The 18,706-nt window shown below is 46.0% G+C and overlaps 2 protein-coding genes across 3 annotated transcripts in view; both read right to left on the bottom strand.

The window, feature by feature from the left end:
• The window catches only part of LOC119390219 (5'-3' exoribonuclease 1), a 37,147-nt gene extending 24,137 nt beyond the window's left edge, over positions 1-13,010 (bottom strand). For both annotated transcript variants that reach the window (XM_037657786.2, XM_049414701.1), the window contains exons 1-5: positions 12,836-13,010; positions 12,237-12,319; positions 9,385-9,468; positions 6,147-6,282; positions 764-953 (exon numbers count right to left, since the gene is read on the bottom strand). In XM_037657786.2, the coding sequence (XP_037513714.2) occupies positions 764-953; positions 6,147-6,282; positions 9,385-9,468; positions 12,237-12,319; positions 12,836-12,994 (652 nt within the window). In that variant the 5' untranslated portion in view covers positions 12,995-13,010. The remainder of the gene's footprint in view (positions 1-763; positions 954-6,146; positions 6,283-9,384; positions 9,469-12,236; positions 12,320-12,835) is intronic.
• A 358-nt stretch (positions 13,011-13,368) lies between these two features.
• The window catches only part of LOC125758237 (5'-3' exoribonuclease 1-like), a gene marked incomplete in the record, with an annotated part of 18,151 nt that continues 12,813 nt past the window's right edge, over positions 13,369-18,706 (bottom strand). The window contains 2 exon segments of the mRNA XM_049415228.1: positions 13,369-13,375; positions 17,613-17,710. Coding sequence (XP_049271185.1) covers positions 13,369-13,375; positions 17,613-17,710 — 105 coding nt within the window.

Here is an 18,706-nt window from a genome sequence, read left to right as displayed (position 1 = left end):
ACACAAAATTTTGAAGGCGAGATAACTTGTGGGATATATATTTATGTGTACACAAACGCATCATCTACGAAATATTAACGGCTGATATAACCCATAACACATTTAGGATCAATTTTTAAATTGCGTGTAGCGCATCTGTGCGCGAAACGTCCCACCTCGCGTCACCGTGACGCACTGGGCGCGCAATGCACTGGACGCGCGGGGCAAAACTGGATTTCCGGGAGATTTTCCTATGACCCGTACAACCGGGAGAAACGTTCAAAATCCGGGAGTCTCCTGGGTAATCCGGGAGACTTGGCAGATATGCAATTGTAGGTTTGCTATTAAATGAGATAATGAAGATTAAAGTTTCATTCTTGAATTTTCTGCAGAAACCTGAATATCGGTATGACGCTGGGGATTTCAAAGCTATTTTCCCTACTCTGGTCACATTGACTCAATAAAGTTCCCGGAAACTTACCACATTAAGTCTTTCGCTCGCTTAACACCAACGCAAGACATTTTCACCAACAAACTGTTATCTAGACCCCAGTACATGCCATCAAGACTTACAAAGTCATGGTGAGCTGTTGTGGGAAGTTCAAGGCAGCGTTGCCATCTTTACTTTGTTTCGCGCATTTTCTAGCTTATCAAGTGTCTTCTTGCAGCAAGAGTGGTATTTTTCGTATTGCGGAAGGGTAGCTTACTAATACGAGTGAAAATAATTCGTCTCTTCAGCGTTTCTTTTCACGACTGCCACGCAGAATGCCTCAATGACACTTACGTGGGAGAAGTCCGATGATGGTTCCCCGGTATCCCAGAGGAACTGAAATGTTTTCACGGACATTCACCACTCGGTCAAACAAGTGGTACGTGGCCTTCGCGTCGGGCGGCACCCAGCCGTGCTGCAGGCCTGGCCGATACAGGTGCTTGGGGTGAACGTCCAAGAGCACTTCCTGTGGTGGCTCCGTGCTCTGTTTCATGTGGTTGGTGCAAGAGGTCATGGATGTTACAAAACAGGCAGCACGAGGACCACTTAAATAGAGCACCGAAGGTTTAATGAAAGACCAATCCAGGCCCGTAGCCGAGGGTGGAGGGGGGGGGGGTGGCCTAGGGGCCCTAGCCCCCCTTGAAATTTTGATGGAGAGGGTGTTTTAGCGAAAATAAAAATGAAAATAGCTGTTTATTGCAAATAGTCAAAAAGTCAAAGCCTTCAGCAAGGCTTTGACCCCCCCCCCGCCCCCCCCCCCCCCAAATTTCTGGCTACGGGCCTGGACCAATCAATCCTGCAAGAATGCTGGCTACACTCTAGTTATGGTGGCTAGAATTGGGAGGTGACGCCAGCGCCCGCATATCCGCCGAGAGCGCGCGATCCTCTTTTTCAAGCGTCGCCGCGATGGCCACCGCGGCGCTGCTGTCGACATGGTGATGCGACCGCGCGGCTTGGAACGCGCGCTTTACAGCTCCATTTGCAGTTTCCCGCGTCGTCTGAGCAGTAGCGCTTTGGCTTCCACGTTGTTGTCTCGCTTATGGCAAAATGTATTTACTTGCTGGCATATGAAAGCGTGAGTGCCGAGCTTAGCGGGACAGATGACCTCCAGTGCTACGAAAGCGAGGCAACGCCACTGCTTCGCTCCTGGCTGCACGAGCGGCTATGTGTCATCGAGGCAGCAGCGTGAGCGTGTCTCTCTTTTTTCGGTTCCCAAAGACCCTGCCCTCTTCGAAGCTTGGCGACGAGCCGTACCCCGTGCCGACAAGTCGTTGGACGCGAAGTCGGCGCTATGTGAACGTCATTTCGACGAACAGTTTATTGAGCGTTTTTACACGCACGTGATCAACGGCGAAACTGTACAGATTCCCAGAGGGAAACCGGTGCTGAAATTCGACGCGGTGCCAACCATATTCCCAAATGTTCCCGCCTATCTCTCAAAGAAAGTACCGAAGAAAAGGATGTCGAGAACATCTACTTGCGGCCTGCCATCGAAAAGTCGGCGCCAGGAACCAAGTACGTCTGCTTGCGAGGAGGCAGGTGACAGCACAGAAAGCGATAGCCACCTAGTACCTGCTTTGAACGCGCCCGCAATTCCTGACGTTCGCAAGTGTGGTCTTCCCAGCGCTTACTGGGCTCGACATCTAATTGCTGGAGCCGACAACGTCACGGTGTTCACAGTTTGCGCACTAGATGGTGACAAGTTGACTTTCGACAAGTATGTGCTGATGTCATCAAATGAAAACAAACTTCAAGCGACAGTTTTTGTGCAAGCCACAAAAATTAAGACCCTTGACGTTACCAACATCGAAATGGCAGAAGAGTTGCTTCGTGACGTCGACTCTATGATTCCATGCAGAGGGTTTGGTAAAACTGGTGAATTTGGAGTAAATTCAAAGTATAAGGAGAAGACTTTTGGCGACAGAACCTTCAGCCCATCTTGCCGTGGGGTTGCTCCAACGCCAGAAAAAGCCTGCCCACAGTGCAAGCACCTGAGGAGACTGCTCCAGAATCGAGAAACGTACAGGCGAAGAAAAGGCAAAAATGGGGCTCACTCCCAAAGGCTTTCATACAGGCTTAAGCTGCGAACAGCGCAAGCGAAAAGGAGTCGCCTGAGTGTCCTGCAGGCTAAATCACTCATGAAGCAAATGAAAGAAAAGAATGCACGGAATGATTCTGCAGCATTTGAAGAAGCGGTGAAAGCCCTACCCATGAAGCAACAGCAACAAGTCAAGGCGTGCTTTGCAGCGGCAAAGAGAAAATCCACGAAAGGAATGAAGTACGAAAGTGAATGGGCTCTAGAGTGCCTGATTATGTGCATGAAAAGCCCCCGCCTCTATGAGCACATACGCAAAAACAACATCATGGCGTTGCCATCTCGAACATCACTGCGTCGATATCTCAAGCGTTACAGGAGTGGGTTCGGCCTGAGCGAAAAAACGTTTGCTGCTGTAGCGGAAAAAACAAAATCTATGGACTTGTTCCAGCGCCATGGTGGACTGTTAATTGATGAGATTAAGCTATCCGAACACTTGAGCTTGGGACCCGATGCCACCATCGAAGGTTTTGTGGACCTTGGGAAGTTCACGCCAGAGAGTGAGCGCTCCGTAGCATGCGACCATGGCCTTGTAGTGTTGTTCGTGCCTTTTACAGGCACGTGGCACCAGATTATTGGTGTGTTCGCATCACGGAGCAATGTGAAGTCCGAGACGTTAGGAAAAATAATCCTCGAAGCAGTGGTCATGTGCGAAAACGCCGGTCTGCACGTCGACTTTATCACCACTGATGGAGCTGCGTGGAACAGAAGTATGTGGCACTCATTCGGCATACACGGCACGAAAGAAAACACAGTCTGTAGAAGGCAACACCCTACAGACCCAGAACGTTTTCTGCACTTCATCTCGGACTTCCCACACCTTGTTAAATGTGTGAGGAATACTTTTGTTCGAACGGGCGTGAAACTGCCAGAAGGCCATGCCAGTGTAGACCCCATTGACTGTGCCCGGAAGCTTGATGAACAGCATGACACGACTCTCAAAGCCATGCCTCATATTAGCAAATCGGTCGTGCATCCCAATGGCTTTGAGAAAATGAGGGTAAATTTAGCAGTGCGGCTTTACAGTGATGAAGTCCTCAGAGGCCTTTTCTTGTACAATGCAATCATCGAAGAAAAGCATGGGAGCACGGCGGCGACTGTCAGCTTTGTGGAAAGAATGAGAAGGCTCATTGAGGCCATGACTTCAAGGTGCAGCTCAGGTGCACTTAAGCCTGGAGGGACGCAAGAGAAGTGCATTCAAAACTTCTTGGCTTACCTGGACGACTGGGAAACAGCTGCTGGCTCCGGAGGTTTCCTTAGCCGCAGTACAGCCGAGGGACTTCGTGTTACCTTGTCAAGCACGCTACACCTCCTCCGCTACCTGACGATGAAGTTGAACTTCAGTTATATGATGACATGCCGCTTGAGTCAGGACCCCCTAGAGAGGCTGTTTGGAATCATCCGACAAATGTCTGGATGCAATGATCATCCGACTGCCTCCCAGTTCCTCATCTCGGTCAACACTTTGAGCTTCCAGAATTTGGCAAAGCCACCGAAAGGAAGCAATGTGTCCTCAGGACTGCTGAGAAGTCTGCTAGGAGCTGACAACGGAAAGGATCTCGCTCCTCAGAGGAAGTTAGATGAGCTTCTCGACGCAGGAAACCTCGCCGAAGCACATGAAGTACTCAGTGACTACGGCCACGGCACCGAGCATGCTGACATGGTCGTGCAAAGCAGCGATTCCAGACTCATATACTACATGGCTGGCTACGTGGCAAGAAAAAGCACTGCAAGCACCAAATGTGCAGAGTGCAGCCAGCAGCTCCTACAAGGCGAGAACGATTCATCTCCAGCTGCAGCATCCCTCACTGCTGCTGTTGACCGAGGAGGCCTGATGTACCCATCAGCCAAGCTCAACGCACTCGTGACCACTCTCGAGAACACTTTTACCCACTGCTTCAGTTTGAGAGAAGTCAAACCTGACAGCATCATGGACTTGGTTTCCTTCTTGCAGTTAAGGAAGCTTACACTTGTTGGCTGCCCTGACCACTGTATGTCCCTCACGAACAAAATTATCAAGTTTTATGTGCTTTCTAGGCTCCACTTTCATGTCAAGGCCCAAAACAGCAAGCGAAACGCTAAACAGGAAAGAATGAAGTTGCTAAAGCTTAGACGCGTGCTCTGAGTTTGATATTGTACGTAACTCTAAGCTCGATTGATTTTTTTTTACCTAGTTGAAAGTGACTGTATGTCTCTGATTACTTAGTGCCAAACGATGCACTGTCTGCGTGCAATGTTTCATTGTTTTTAACTACACACGAGCATATGTAAATGTGCGTATTTCTTTTTTCATTATTTTACCCTGTATTCCATGATGTGCAATAGCTCTTACTAACAACATGATGTGCAATAAATATTTACTATGTTTATTTTCCTCGTCCAGAAGTCCGGTAGTATTTTATTTTTAAGTAAGCCGTCGCCTTGCACTACAGAACACTGCAGGGATACGCGAAAGAAAGCTTTTAGCTGCGCAGACTCAACGTCACAGAAGTCTTGCAGCGGCAACCAATCCCTTTTAATGCTTGAAATGGCGTTTTATCTGCCATCGTCACAGTCAGTTATCTAAATCATTACTTGCAACGGCATCTTTGAAAGGCCCGCGCGCTCAACGCGCGCCGCGCGTTGAGCGCGCGGGCATCACCATTCCGCCGACAGCGCCACCGCCGCGCTGCTCGAAACGAAGGAGCGGCTCCGAGCTCCCGTTGGCGTCACCTCCCAATTCTAGCCACCATACTCTAGTTATGCAGGCCACCACTTCAGTGTTAAGACACATGAAACCTGAGAGAGGCAACTTCACTGTTAACATAGCTGCTCTTTGTGGAAAGAGAGATGCCACACTTGCACAACAAAACTATTTTAACATTCTCTTTTCATCTTGTCGTACAGAAAACTTTATGACAGATTTATTTTTATGTGCACATTCTGCATATGAGGTTACTTTCTGTTTACCTAATTTGGTTCTAAACTTATGCAAGATTCATTCCTTCATTTTAGAGAAAAAGTGCAAAATCAGTTCCTTAGGTCTCATTGCACATGTCTTTTGGCTTTCGCAAAATTCAAGAAATCTGCTAAAACTGACCTAAGCTGTCCTCAAAATGACAAGAAGGAAGCTAACATGAAAATATAACCTAATGAGATAAAAAAAAAAACCTTGTATTCATAATATGCATATATAAAATTACAACGGATGTTTTAGCACCATAACCCGGAGGAAAAAAAAACAGAAATGTGTCAACTTTTTTTTTTTTGGCCCAGTTTGTTAAAGGAGTATTCACATTTCTGACTACATTAATTTTCAGCATTATATGAAGATCCAAAACCCAAAAAGCCTAGAAAAAAATGTAATGTCTGACAGCTCACCTTCACTATACGTATTCATATTTAGCCTGAGCTCACAGTTAAAAAAGAGATTCTGTTTGCTCTTTTCCATAGACTTGCAAGCAACTGCACTGATACAATTGGCCGTTTGGCGCGTAGAATGTTATTAACGGAACTAAGTAAAAAACCACTACGAACTACAGCCCTCTAAGGTTTAACAGAAGAAAAAAAAAGGCAGGCAGAGAAGAGGAGAAAAAGTTTCACCTTGGCCCTGTTGATAGTCTCTTCGATGGCCTGCACGACGCCCTCGTCGAGCAACAGTGCACCACTTTTGACCCGCGGAACCTTGGTGCACTCCTGCTCTTTTATCCACTTGGCCACTTCTTTCACCTCTTCTTTCCTGGCAGGACCGATAATGGTGATACAAACACGTTAGTTGCTAGGAGCTAATCAAATTGCAAATGTCAGTGACATCTTGAATAGCTACCCAGTAGCTTCAACAGGGTGCTCAATTCAAGAATTTGATCGGTGTTCAATTACTTCCAAACGAACTGCCACATCATGCCTATAGCTAATGATTTATACAAGAGGAGCACAAACATTCAGAAGGTTTTGCGTTTGATAAGAAATAGCAGCAGTTTGAACTGAAGAATTAAATTTCTGTCTAATTACTTATCCAGGCACCTCTGGGCAACTTGTCCAAGGCAGCCCATGCAGAACGCAGCATTTATACAGGCTCCATGCAACGATATCGTACTGTATCTTCTCACATATAACCCACCCCTGCAAACCTGCACCCCCAACCGCAACAAGTGGAAAAAACAAAACAAAACAAAAAGAAAAAAACATCGTGCGTTAAGCACACATTTCAATCAAGCAACGTGGTATATTGGGCAAGTAGGTATAGGCTCATAATTTTCATAGTTCATAATCAAGCACATTAATTTTACACTTTGACAGAACTGATTGCCCCCAAGTATGCTTGAAGATTGCTAAAGCTATTTCCCTCGGTTTCAGTCACCAGTGTCACTCCTCCACTCTTGTCTACTGCCAGTTTCAGCTATTACTGCCACCTTCTTTGCATTTCCATGAAGCCACCTTGCACACTAGAATTTTGAGTTCCAAACACTTTAGTTCCAAATTTTATAGCAAGTTATACACGAGAATGTAAGGTTTAAAACCTTGCGGGAAGGCGAATTCCCCTGAGTGTTTAGTGCGTTCTGACATTCTCCCTTTCTTGCAAATCTAGGCCAACTTCCATGCTAAAATGCACTGGACTGCAGACAATGCTTTGATTGAGGAATGCAACGCACACAATTTGTATGCAAGAGTGGGTCATATAAACCAAATGTCCCAGTTTAGGTGTGGAACAATGTTTTGATCCACTCTGTCTTTTTCGAAACCCATGATGTCCAGAACTTCCTGCCCTGTGGTGCCCGATCGGCTGTTAATTTTTTCAGGCGTGTTTTGGTGTCATCTTCAAAAGGACTGGGGCAGCAAAGGCAAACTGGTACTGCGAAACATGAGGCAGCCGCACCTGCAGTCTTCAGTAGTTCAGCAAGTGAGCTGTTTGCTTACTCTCACATGAGTGGTCAGAATGGCACTTTTACCGACATAGGCGCAACTGTTCTCAGTCACACGGGGGAAAGCAAACTGCTTTCAGAACGGCTGTACAATAACCTGCCCAAGAACGCACTAACACCTGCAACTTGTAGATCTTTTTTTAAATCAAGCTATGATGGCCTTCACAGCGAACTGACTATAACATGCCATATCCAATCAAAAGTGCGGTGATTACACCATTTTCCCGGTGTCTCAAATGTTGTGCATGTGGTTTCAGAAACACGAGGAATAAAATTGAAATGCAAGTGGCAATTCATTAAAGAGCTTGGAAGAGAGCTTCTCATCGCAAAAAGAAAACTTGAAACATACACAGAATTTTAATTTGCCTCCAGCTCCCCCCCCCCCTCTGTCTCGCTTTGGGGTTTGAGAAAAATCTAGTCGCATCAGTCCTGCTCGCACAAGCTGCTTGTAAGCAAAAAATTTTACTCTTAAAGGAGCGGTGACAGAAAATTTGTGAACCTCTGTTTTTTGCTCTTAATCAACGTTTACTGACTCGGTAATAGCGGCAATGAAACTCATTTGCCCCAGCGCGAGACGAATGTTTAATTATATGCTCGTATGTTACGACCGGAGGCGGTTTCGATTTCGAAGAGCACTCGATGGCCCCGTGACGCAGTTGGACTACTTGTTAAACAAGACTGCAAGAACCAGTGGTGTCACGGGCCAGCTTCTGCATGTTGTCAGCGCTGCTGTTTCGTCTGCTGTGTTGAGCAGGTGTTGAGCGTTGCGAGTGCTTGTTTCCTCGATCGTCAAACTACGCTGCTTATCTAGTGCGGCGATGGACGAAAGAGCTGGGAGGAGTGTAAAAATCAGCAAGAAAACCTCGATTCGCTTCGCGAATCTCGCCGGTGGCTGCGATTTTGTTCTTGTCGTCGTCTTCCAACTGAGGCGACGTTTTCCGCCAGGCTTGTAGTAGCCGCATCATTAGACGTGCTGAAATATTGTCGCTCCGATCATTCGTAAAGTAGCCGGATGAGAAGTGAGGAAGGAAGCAGTGAAATCACAACATTGGCGCTCTGTGACAGTGTTTATGCGTAACATGCAAGTGACGAGATGTACGCTTTACTGACTCGTATTTATGTCGGGCAACGCCGCGTTCTCGAAGGCATACCAATCACACGTACGCACGTCGGAGGGACGAAGCAGTTACCTGTCCACTACGCAATACGATCCCGACAGCAGAAAGCTTTAGTTCGTCTGTAGACTTCCTAACGTTTGTGGGTACCTTGTTACCGGAGCTGTTGACGGCTGCAGCAGTAGCAGCAACTGCTGAGCCCGTAGCGACATCTAATGGCGTTTTGTCCAACTACAATATTTTTTTTTTCTATTTTTTCCGTCGCGTTGCTGCTCTTGTCGAGAAAAAAGGCAATGGGAAAACTGTGAGTTGCTAATTATCTCACTGCTAATGCTTTACACAGAATCAGTAAGCGGGTAAGTTGCTGCGATGTTATATTGTACGTCTCTGGTTAGGCTATGCATCATCAGGCGTCGCTACCAGCGCTGTCCGTCTCGTACACACCTCTGGTAACCCGGCCAGAACTTGCGACGTACGTGGTACCCCCTCGATGACCTCATCGTCTTTTGCTTCTAGTTCTGATTCGGCACTTTCACGAACCTCAAAAATCAATTAAAATACTTTTTAGGATGTATTTGTGGCTGATATTGGACAGATGGCACCTATGTGCCCCCATTAGCGTGATTCAACAATCAAATTGTGTCCGAATTTTTGTGTCACCACTCCTTTAATAAGTCAAAGGGTGTGTTTTAAGTAGCAGTTTTTTCACATTATCCTCTCCTGTGACCATAAAAATTAGGCTTGTGTTATAAGAGGTATTATGCCGGATTGGATTGCACTCAGTAACAATGTATAAAAACTTACCCAACTCCTTTTGGATAAAGGTCCTCTACCGAAATTTTGTCCTGCCCCAAAAATGGAAGAATTCTCTGCACAAAATCGAGATACCTGTAACAAGGCAAGCACATAAGTGCTATTAAAAAAAGAAGAAGAAAAAGAAATATTGCCAGAGAGCTTCCCCCATCACAGCCCGACACTCTGACAAGTGAGGAAAGATACGAACTCCGCTGTAAATACAATGAGTGTTGCAGCACTGATGGTGGCAGTAGCCACGTAGTCCGAAATACACCATGAGCTTGGCATACCAACGCACACAAACACATTAGTAAGGTCGTGCATATGCATATTTACGTGTTCCAGAAGGTCACCGTTGTCAATTTGGGCAAGAAAACTCAGATGAATATTATAAATTTCCGACCACAAATGAATTCGCTATTTTTTTTTAGTTTTGATGATATAAATTTTGGGTCATATGGATGTTCCAGGCGACCCTGTGAACTTCGTATCGCCAACATTTTACTGTACATGCAACGATGAGAGCCAGGCAGCAATGACTAGATTGTGTGCTCAAAGGGGGACATGAAAATAATTCGTAAACGGGTGGGTGCTCGAGCTGATGTTTCGACAAATGGACTTTTTTTATTTACTGATCTAATTTTATGAAACTTGCTCAGTTTAAATATATGTGCTGATTTCAAATTATTTTTCTAGTATGATGCAGAGTTTTTAAAACACAAAGTACCGTATATTGCCGATTATAAGTTGACATTTCTTTCATAAAATGACCTTCCAAAGTTCGGGGGTCGACCTATACGCGGAATTGTAAAGTCGACTTATCTGTAGGGTCTGACGAAAGGTCGTCGTCCTCGGATTTCCTGCTATTCGACGCATCGATAACACCAGCCGCAGAGGCAGCGGAGTCGCAGCAACAGCTATCTCCCAACGCGCGCGTGCCGCTTCCGGAGCCGGACATTTTTGCGATCTGCCACGACGATCGCGAAAATATAGCGAAACCACGCGAGGCGAAACTACGGAGCGCGTTTAAACATTGCCGCGCAGCATTAATGCGAACTGCTTGGGAAACACGGTCTCGAAAGCAGCATTTCAAGCCTTTGATAGAGGGCGAATGATGCTCTATGAATAAAGAATTTATCTTGCGATGCGCCCTGCAGTTTTGTTTTCATACAATAGAAACGATTCGTTGACAAACCATCGGCGTTCCACAGAAAAGCTGGCAGTGCCGTGTGGGCTGGCAACAGTTCGCGGGGAACTAAACCACATGACCAATCACACGCACCCACAAGCGTCTTTGCGTCTTTTTGCACTCACGCCTGTTCGCCATTTCTGCGTTTCGCTTCGCATGCGAACAGAAGTGCGTGCGATTTGCGACGCTGCCAAATGGACGCCAAGATGCAACCGCTACGCCGGCAACAGTACAGCGCTGCTTTCAAGAGGCAAGCGATCCTCTACACAAGAGTCGGAAAGCAACGTTGAAGCAGGGCGCAAGTTTGATGTGTCGGAAAAGTGCGCGAAGGAATGGAAAAAAAAGACCAAGATCTTCGTGTACGCTGCTTCACACCATTCCTTTCGCGGACCGAAGTCTGGACCCTGCCGTTAAGGAGGCGGTTCGAGATTGGGTTCACGACCATAGAAGCAAGAGCCTGAGTGTTTGCTATGATAATATTGAAGCAAAAGCACGTACTGTCGCGAAGGATATGTGCATCCCGCAAACCGAGTTCAACGATGCTGGTATGGACTGCCAACCGACATGGTCCGCGCGGCGTTTTCCACGTGCGGCATCTCAGTACCACCGGCACCCGTTCTGACGGCGAGCAGCAGCAGTGGCTCACACGATGGCAATGACTGTGACTGTGTCCTTCTCTCAAGCGATGACAAGTCGTAAGCAATGTTTCACGGGCAAATAAATGTTTCTTTGCATCACTCCCTCTTCCGAAAAACTTATTGGTGAGCTATGGCTGCAGCATGAGGCTGTGTTCGGAGTCAACTTTTTTTTCCCCTTAGAAGGGGTTGCTAGTTGGGGGGTCGACTTATAATCGGAGTCAACTTATAATCGGCAATATACGGTATTTCATGTGCCCTTTGGGGAGCAAGATTTTTTTCTAAACTGAGAGAGTTACAAAATAAGTCAGCATGTCACAATAATCTGGATTAGATTATTGGATCAGAAAAATGGTCATTCTAAACCCATCAGAACAAAAGTTATGGTATGTTAAACATTCACGAGTGAAATCCCAGCTTAAAATTGACTCACTCGGCGACGTTCAGCATCCCATAACTTTTGTTCAAATGGGTTTAGAACATTAATTTTTGCTGCACTGCACACAGGTCTGATACCAAATTATTGTGATATGCTGATTCAGTTTGTAACTCTCTCACTTTAGAAAATATCTTGCTCCCTAAAGGGCACATGAAATATTTTGTATTTTAAAAACTACACTTTATACTAGAAAAATAATAGCATACTACTTGAAATCAGCACTCAAATATACATAAACTCTTAAAGCTTCATCAAGCTCGATCAAGAAATAAAAAAAAATTTAGGAGCAGTGTCCTCCCTTAATACAGAAGGAAGCGCTTCTCTTTGCGAGACCGCATTCATGCATGACCTGAGCTATTGTGTCAGGCAGGGGCGCATTTGGTGTTCTACGGTAGTGCATTGAGCTTTCATCATTCGTTATTTCTTTTTTTTCGCAGAGAAAATATTTCTTGCACTGACTCTGTCTAGCTGGCATTCATAAAAATAACAATAATTGCCCCTTTTTCAACCCTGCATCGCTCTACGCTGGGTGTGCCTTGTTATCAGAACACTTGGGGACCACTCAAACGGAAACTTTATCCAAAGACCTACTACTTACTTTGCCAGATACTCCTTGAGTACTTGAAGGCACTTTGTCGAGTACAGCCAAGTGTCGTTAGTTCTCTTCGAGTATCCAGGAATCTGCAAGAAAAGAATATGGTGCATGGTGCTCAAGTAATGTCACAAACGCCCAATGTGCCGGGCCCACTTTCGAGACAGATGTCAAGGAGCTTTTGAAGTATGTCCAGTTGATCACTGATCTGATAATAAAATGCCCAAAATATCTTAACATGGAAACAACCAACTCAACATAGAAACACAAAAATTAAGTACTCGAGACATATTATAGCGCACACTCAAAACATTGTCCACAAAAGTTCACCCCTTTTTAGTCCTGAACACTGGCGGATCATTTTGAGCAGCTTATGCAGCAATAATGCAGATGCTGTTAACAACTGTGACGTGGCAGGTGAAAAGTACCGCAAACCATTCACCAAACTGGCAGTAGAATTTGCTGTTACATGCATAATTAATAATGGTTGCTCTGTAGTCCATCTACTGGTACCTTGAACTTTCCCTTTGAGTTATATAGCCATACATTAGCACAAACTCTCTTCATAAAGCTGTGCATCACGAATCGCACATCCCTGTCCTTACCTCTTCGGATGTTTTGTTGAACTTCAAATGCAGGCCAACATTGACGAGGGAAGCCGATTCGGCCTCCCTGCTATTCATCTGAATATACACGGTGCCCGTGATACGAGACACAAACTGCGCGTTGACCCCGAGCTGCTGCGACATCTGATGAGCGTTCATGTAATGGACCTGGCACAGATTCTGAAATGAATAAAAACAACTTTATTTAAAGCCTTGCGAAGTTAATTAGAGGTGGGCCCCAACCCCCACCTAGGCATCGGCCACGAGCAACTATATGTTTAACCCTTTCGCTACCGCAAGAAAAAAAAAAAAAAAAGACTTTCCAAAATTACCGAAAAGTTTTTTTGGTCAGTCTGTACAGCTTTTTTTTTTTCTGAATAAAATCGTACCATCATTTCAATTCAATGGGGTTTCTTTGTTTCACTAATCACGTGAAAAAAGATAACTCGCAGGTGGCTTCACTGCATGGAAATACAATAAAAAATGGCAATACAATGAAAGCTGAGGCACAAATGGCCCAACATGGACAAGTGCTACCATCTAGTGTCAAGAAACACAAGTGTGACGAGTACAGTCTTAACTGGATCCGTATGGGAACAATTTTTGTTGATGACGAGTATAGTCGTCATCGTTCATTTTGTTACAAAATCTCATGACAGCTATGCACATGAATGGTAGCGAAAGGATTAAGGCTTTGTTACAAGCTTGGGCTACAGTTCAAAGACTTGTCTATTAAGCGCATCTGTGTAAATTCTAAGTGTAGAGACATAGCAAGAAAATACAGTCGATCGCGGATATATCGAACTCGAAGGGGATCGCGAAATAGTTCGAAATATCGATAATTTGAAATACGAAATATGCGTATTTAAGGCTTTAATTAAAGCACTGCAGGCCTCGACACAGTTTTCTGAAATCGCAAAAAGCGCCCTCACTCACATATGCTAAAAACAAGGCGAAAACTTCTTTTGCAAGTTAGCGCACTTTATTTCACATGAAAAAGTCCGTCAACTGTCTTGCTTCTTGCACGCCGTGAATTTATCAAGTCATCGTCAATATTATATAAGCTTTCCAAATAAGCAAATTCAGCACCTTCCGCCACAACAGCGGTGATCGACGCTGAACGCTGATGCGAGCTCTGTAGCGCGGTAAAGGGTTTAGCGGTGGCAGCGGCGGCTGGCATCTTCAACCGCACGGGTCCATTTCCGCAGCACCGGCAACGTCAGCTATGATATCGGCATTGATGCGTTCAGAAACAGCTACGTCGTTATCTGCACCGGTGAAGTCACTCGCTGTGCTCCCGTCCGATACGGCGCCCGGAAACGCTAAGTCGCAAAATTCACTGACGCACCATACGCCGTAGTCGGCGGTCATGATGCGCCCGAAGTCGTCACCCGACACCAAGGCCCGTAAGGAAACAGTGCACGACGATGCTTTACTTGACGTCGTTTCAAGCACCGGTCATCATTTTTATCACTACGAGTGGGACAATGTTTAGTTCGGCTCCCGAATGATGACTTATCAAGAACAAAGCGCGAAGTACACACAGTACACATTCTGCAAGAGACAACGCTGCACCGCTGCACGATTCTCCACCGTCTACATGTTGGCGATACCGATGGCACTTGTGGCTTTGCAGAAAGCAGCCGCTACTTTGGCGAGAAATGCGAAAAAAGCGTAGCCTCTGAGATTAGCGTTTTAAAACCGAAAACACTAAATATACGTCATGAGGTTGCGGATCTCGAAGGCCATGCTTTGCGGGCCCGCATGCCATCGTGCGCAAAGAGACAGGAAGGGAATGCAAACATTACAACAAGACTGCGAAGTCACTTCGAATTCTCATTTTGGTGCCCTCGGCAATCGGCCTCTTTGCAAAACGCTAGCCCATGCGTTAAAACCTGTGGACCTCGCGTCAAATATACCGGTGAACTGCCAAGCGCTGCGCAACAAACTAGAGCAACGCAATTTCGTCACCTGCGCGCGACGAGGGATTGGAACTTATAAAGAACGCGGCCGAAAAATGATCAATAGTTGTTAGGAAAAATGCACTTTTTGGGCTTCAGCGCGGGCCAGCGTTCGATATAGCGGATGTTCGCTGTGCGGGAGTTCGATATACGTGCACCACCAGCCCCATACTTTTGGCATGGGAAATTCAAGGGGATTTCTCAACTGTTCGATATAGCCAATAATTCGATATATCCGAGTTTGATATATCCGGGATCGACTGTATTACAAAACCTCCATTTAAAACCTTGACAGTTCTTGGTGCATAGAGATGATTGTGCTTGACAGTAACTTTCTTGCTTATTAGGAGCTCCCCTCATAATGCATATTTCACCAATTTCTGATGAGCAGAGGCAATTGAGTGTTTTTACATTTAGTACATAGAAATAAATACTAATTCACAATAATTTTTGCCATACATTCATTTTTAAACACGTTATTGATACCATCAGTTTGGGGAAAGGGGAGGTGTTTTCTAACTCACTTTAAAGGGGTACTGACACAAAATTTCGCGGCCGAGATAGCCTGCTGGATCGATTCCCGTGTACGTGCGTGTACCATCTGCAAAATATCGACAGCGGATAAAGCTTGGAAGGTATTTTATATGAATTTTGAAGTTCGCAAGCGCGATCCAGCATTATAGGCCGCACCTAGTGCATCGACACCCTCGGAGGTGACCCGAGGTGACCCCCCTACTTCCCCTACGTAGCCGTTGCAGCCGGTACAAGTTACGATGACGTCGTAGCCGCCATTTCTGTTTTGACGCGCTTCCCTGACGAATCGCTCCTCGCCAGCGGGTCAAACCTGAAGTGATTCGCCACGTCGAAAATTCCTTCAATCCCCGCTGCAGAGAAAATCGTCGCCATCAGACGACGATGAGCCCGACGACGACAGACCGCGCGGAAATGCGTCACTGTTCTCTGTGCTCACGTGACCGAGCGTTTCACTCGCTAGGTGGTGATAGTTGCACCCGGCGGCTTGTCATTTTTGGAGCTCTGTCAAACTGAAACTGAGGCTGTGTCGGTAATGAGGAGCTTGTAATTAATTATCTGTCGCGCGCTGCAGCAAACGATGTAACGTGTTATGAATAACAGGCCCCCAGCAACACATTGCAGCAAAAAAAACGCGGGGCGAAAATTTTTGTGTCAGGACTCCTTTAACATGGTATGTTGACATACCAGCTGTAAATATAATTAAAGGTTACCTACTCAGTTATTCATCCCAAAATAGGTACTTAAAAATAACACAAATACTAAGTGCCTCCTCAGGTTGCTGCTGATAACATTCACTTTATTTCATCAGCATAAGAGACCCCCCCCCCACCCTTAAGCTTGAATTTTGATAGCTTGAACATTCTGCACAAGGGCATATACTGTTTCCATATATATACAGTATAGACCGCTTATAACGTAAGTCGCCGGAGTCGCGAATACCCGCACTATAAGCGGTACCGCATTATAACCAAAACAACCTTCTTCAAAGGCTGCACTTGCGCAAAACGTGTTGAGCATGTAGCCTCGCGTGTCCGATAATTGACATATGCGATTTGGGGCGCTTACAACCACTTAAATCTCCGAATGCTCAAAAATTAACCGCCAAAGACCCGCATTGCCAACGAAATGAACACGGGGGAAAAAAGCAAACAAAATAAAGTGCCATCGCAGAAATTCGCCGACTACGTTTCAGGCCACCTCGAGGTATGCGCATTACACAGAAACCATGTCGAATCGCGACCGAAATTTCACGTGCTGAGCGGTACCGATCGTTCGATTTCACGGGCGCGCACACGATGTCCAAGACATTGCAATCGAATCCGGAACCACCATTCGAGAGTTGCATGTGCCAACCATGCCCTCGTTTTCATTAACGATATGATTCCCTTCCCTTCAAGTGCAGCCATCGCAAAAAGTTTCGTTGATTCCGCACCAAACCGCAACTTTTATCACCCGCGACCGCTACCGAAAAGCAACCAATGCTGATCAGGCCTAGCCTGCGGTTCAGCATGTTTTCGCGGGAAGTTTGTCCAAGACAACATGAAGATCGGACGTCGAAAACATCGCACTCAAGCACTAACCCAAGAACAACGCGTGTGATACGAAGTTTGTGTTCGCGGCTGGGAGATCAACGACGACAAAAGCCCGCCAAGCTCGTTTAAGTCCGCGCACTGGCAGAAAAGGCGAAAGCTCGCGTCATGAAGCCGCAAAACTTTTCAATTTGCGTACGAGGTAGCAAACGCGATATCTGCAGCAAGTGTGATAACGACGACGCTTTTCCCGACAGGAAACTTACTTTAAAGCGCACTTGATTGAGGACGCGATGTACGTTCCACGCCGAACGCGCTGCCGGCAAGCGGACCGCGGAGCCTTGCCGCCGCCGGTGCAAAGGCTACTCCGTTGCCTAGGCAACCACCATCCTTCCCCACTCGGCGAGCCCGCACAGCGCTGCCGCGGTCTTTTTCCTCCCTCCGCCCCTCGTTCGTTCACTGTGCGTGCCCTCGCCCTTCGTAACGACCTCGTCGCTCCCTCCCCAGCGGCGTACCTCCTTCGAGAACTGCACTCGCTACCGCGTTTGTCAGAAATATTTTCCCGCAACAGCATTATAAACGGTATTTCATCTTGGGGGACTGCACAATAAGCGGTATGCGTATACATGCGGTTTTATGGGAGGGTAAACGGGAGTCGAAAAAGACCGCATTATAACCGGTCCTGCACTATATGTGGTTACGTTATAAGTGGTCTGCACTGTATATACATATAAGCTGTTACAAACTACTTACCCTTTCATCCGGATGATGCCATCCAAACTTGGCTCAGATTGTACTGTAAACTTGACCATGATACGTCCAGCTTTATTTTCCGGCTTGGCATCAACAACCTTATAAGGAAAAAAGAACACGATGTGGTTTAGATGGCTTAGCCACAGCACAAAATTCAGAACACACATAGTACTTATCACGAAACCACTCCAGCATACCGTAATCACAAGGCCAGTACATTGAAAATTGTCAGCGTCGAGAACAACATACCTGAACTACAAGCACCTGATAACAATGCGTGAAAAGCCAAGACAAACAAGATTTTAGAACTATTTCGAACGGTCAGGCAAAAGAATGTTCTAGTTCGCTGGCATTGCCCCAAGTGGTGCTGGCTTAACATTCTCAGGTTACACATACAGTAGAATCCCTTCAGATGGAAACTAAAGGGACAAGTAGTGTGTTTTGTTCGTTGAGCGAAACACTTTACTTCATAAAGCAGCAGCACCCCAATACAAAACCAACTGAATTAGGCTTATTCGTTCCATTTGAGTGATATCCGTTTATTCAAATTGTACTGCACACAAACGCAAAAGACGGTGCACGAGGGACCGGCCACCGTAATGTAGAGGTCGCAAGTTCATGTCACAATGGTGGCAAGTTGTTTTTCTCGTGCACTTTCATTGCACTTTATACAGGAATTATTAGACCTTAATTGAAGCTACCATTACGCGCATTATATGCTTTTCTCAGCTTTATTAACCCGTTTGATTGCATCTAGGCAAAAATAAGTTGCCTAAGAGGTTCACCTTCTTTCATGTACCTGATGAAAACACATCACTTAAAGGGGCCCCGCAATACTTTTCTGAGTTATAATGGAATAGTCTCACTATTAGCGCATGCCGCTCACAAATCACAAGCCCAAAAAATGAAAACCCGTCAAGTACGACCGAAGTTACAGATATTCGTCGCATTCTTCAAGTGCTTTCTCTCTCCTTCATGCCAGCTAGTGCAGTGAAAGATACGCAGGAAGGGGGATGACAAAGGGGCAAGAAGATGCATCCCTTCACCAGCGCATGTCATGACCTTGAGCCTTTTCTTTTTCTTTTTTTCTTTGA

Source organism: Rhipicephalus sanguineus, chromosome 4, assembly GCF_013339695.2.
Source record: "Rhipicephalus sanguineus isolate Rsan-2018 chromosome 4, BIME_Rsan_1.4, whole genome shotgun sequence".
Classification (NCBI taxonomy): Eukaryota; Metazoa; Arthropoda; class Arachnida; order Ixodida; family Ixodidae; genus Rhipicephalus; species Rhipicephalus sanguineus.
The sequence above is the reverse complement of the archived record's forward strand: the minus strand, read 5'-3'. Positions and strand labels throughout refer to the sequence as shown.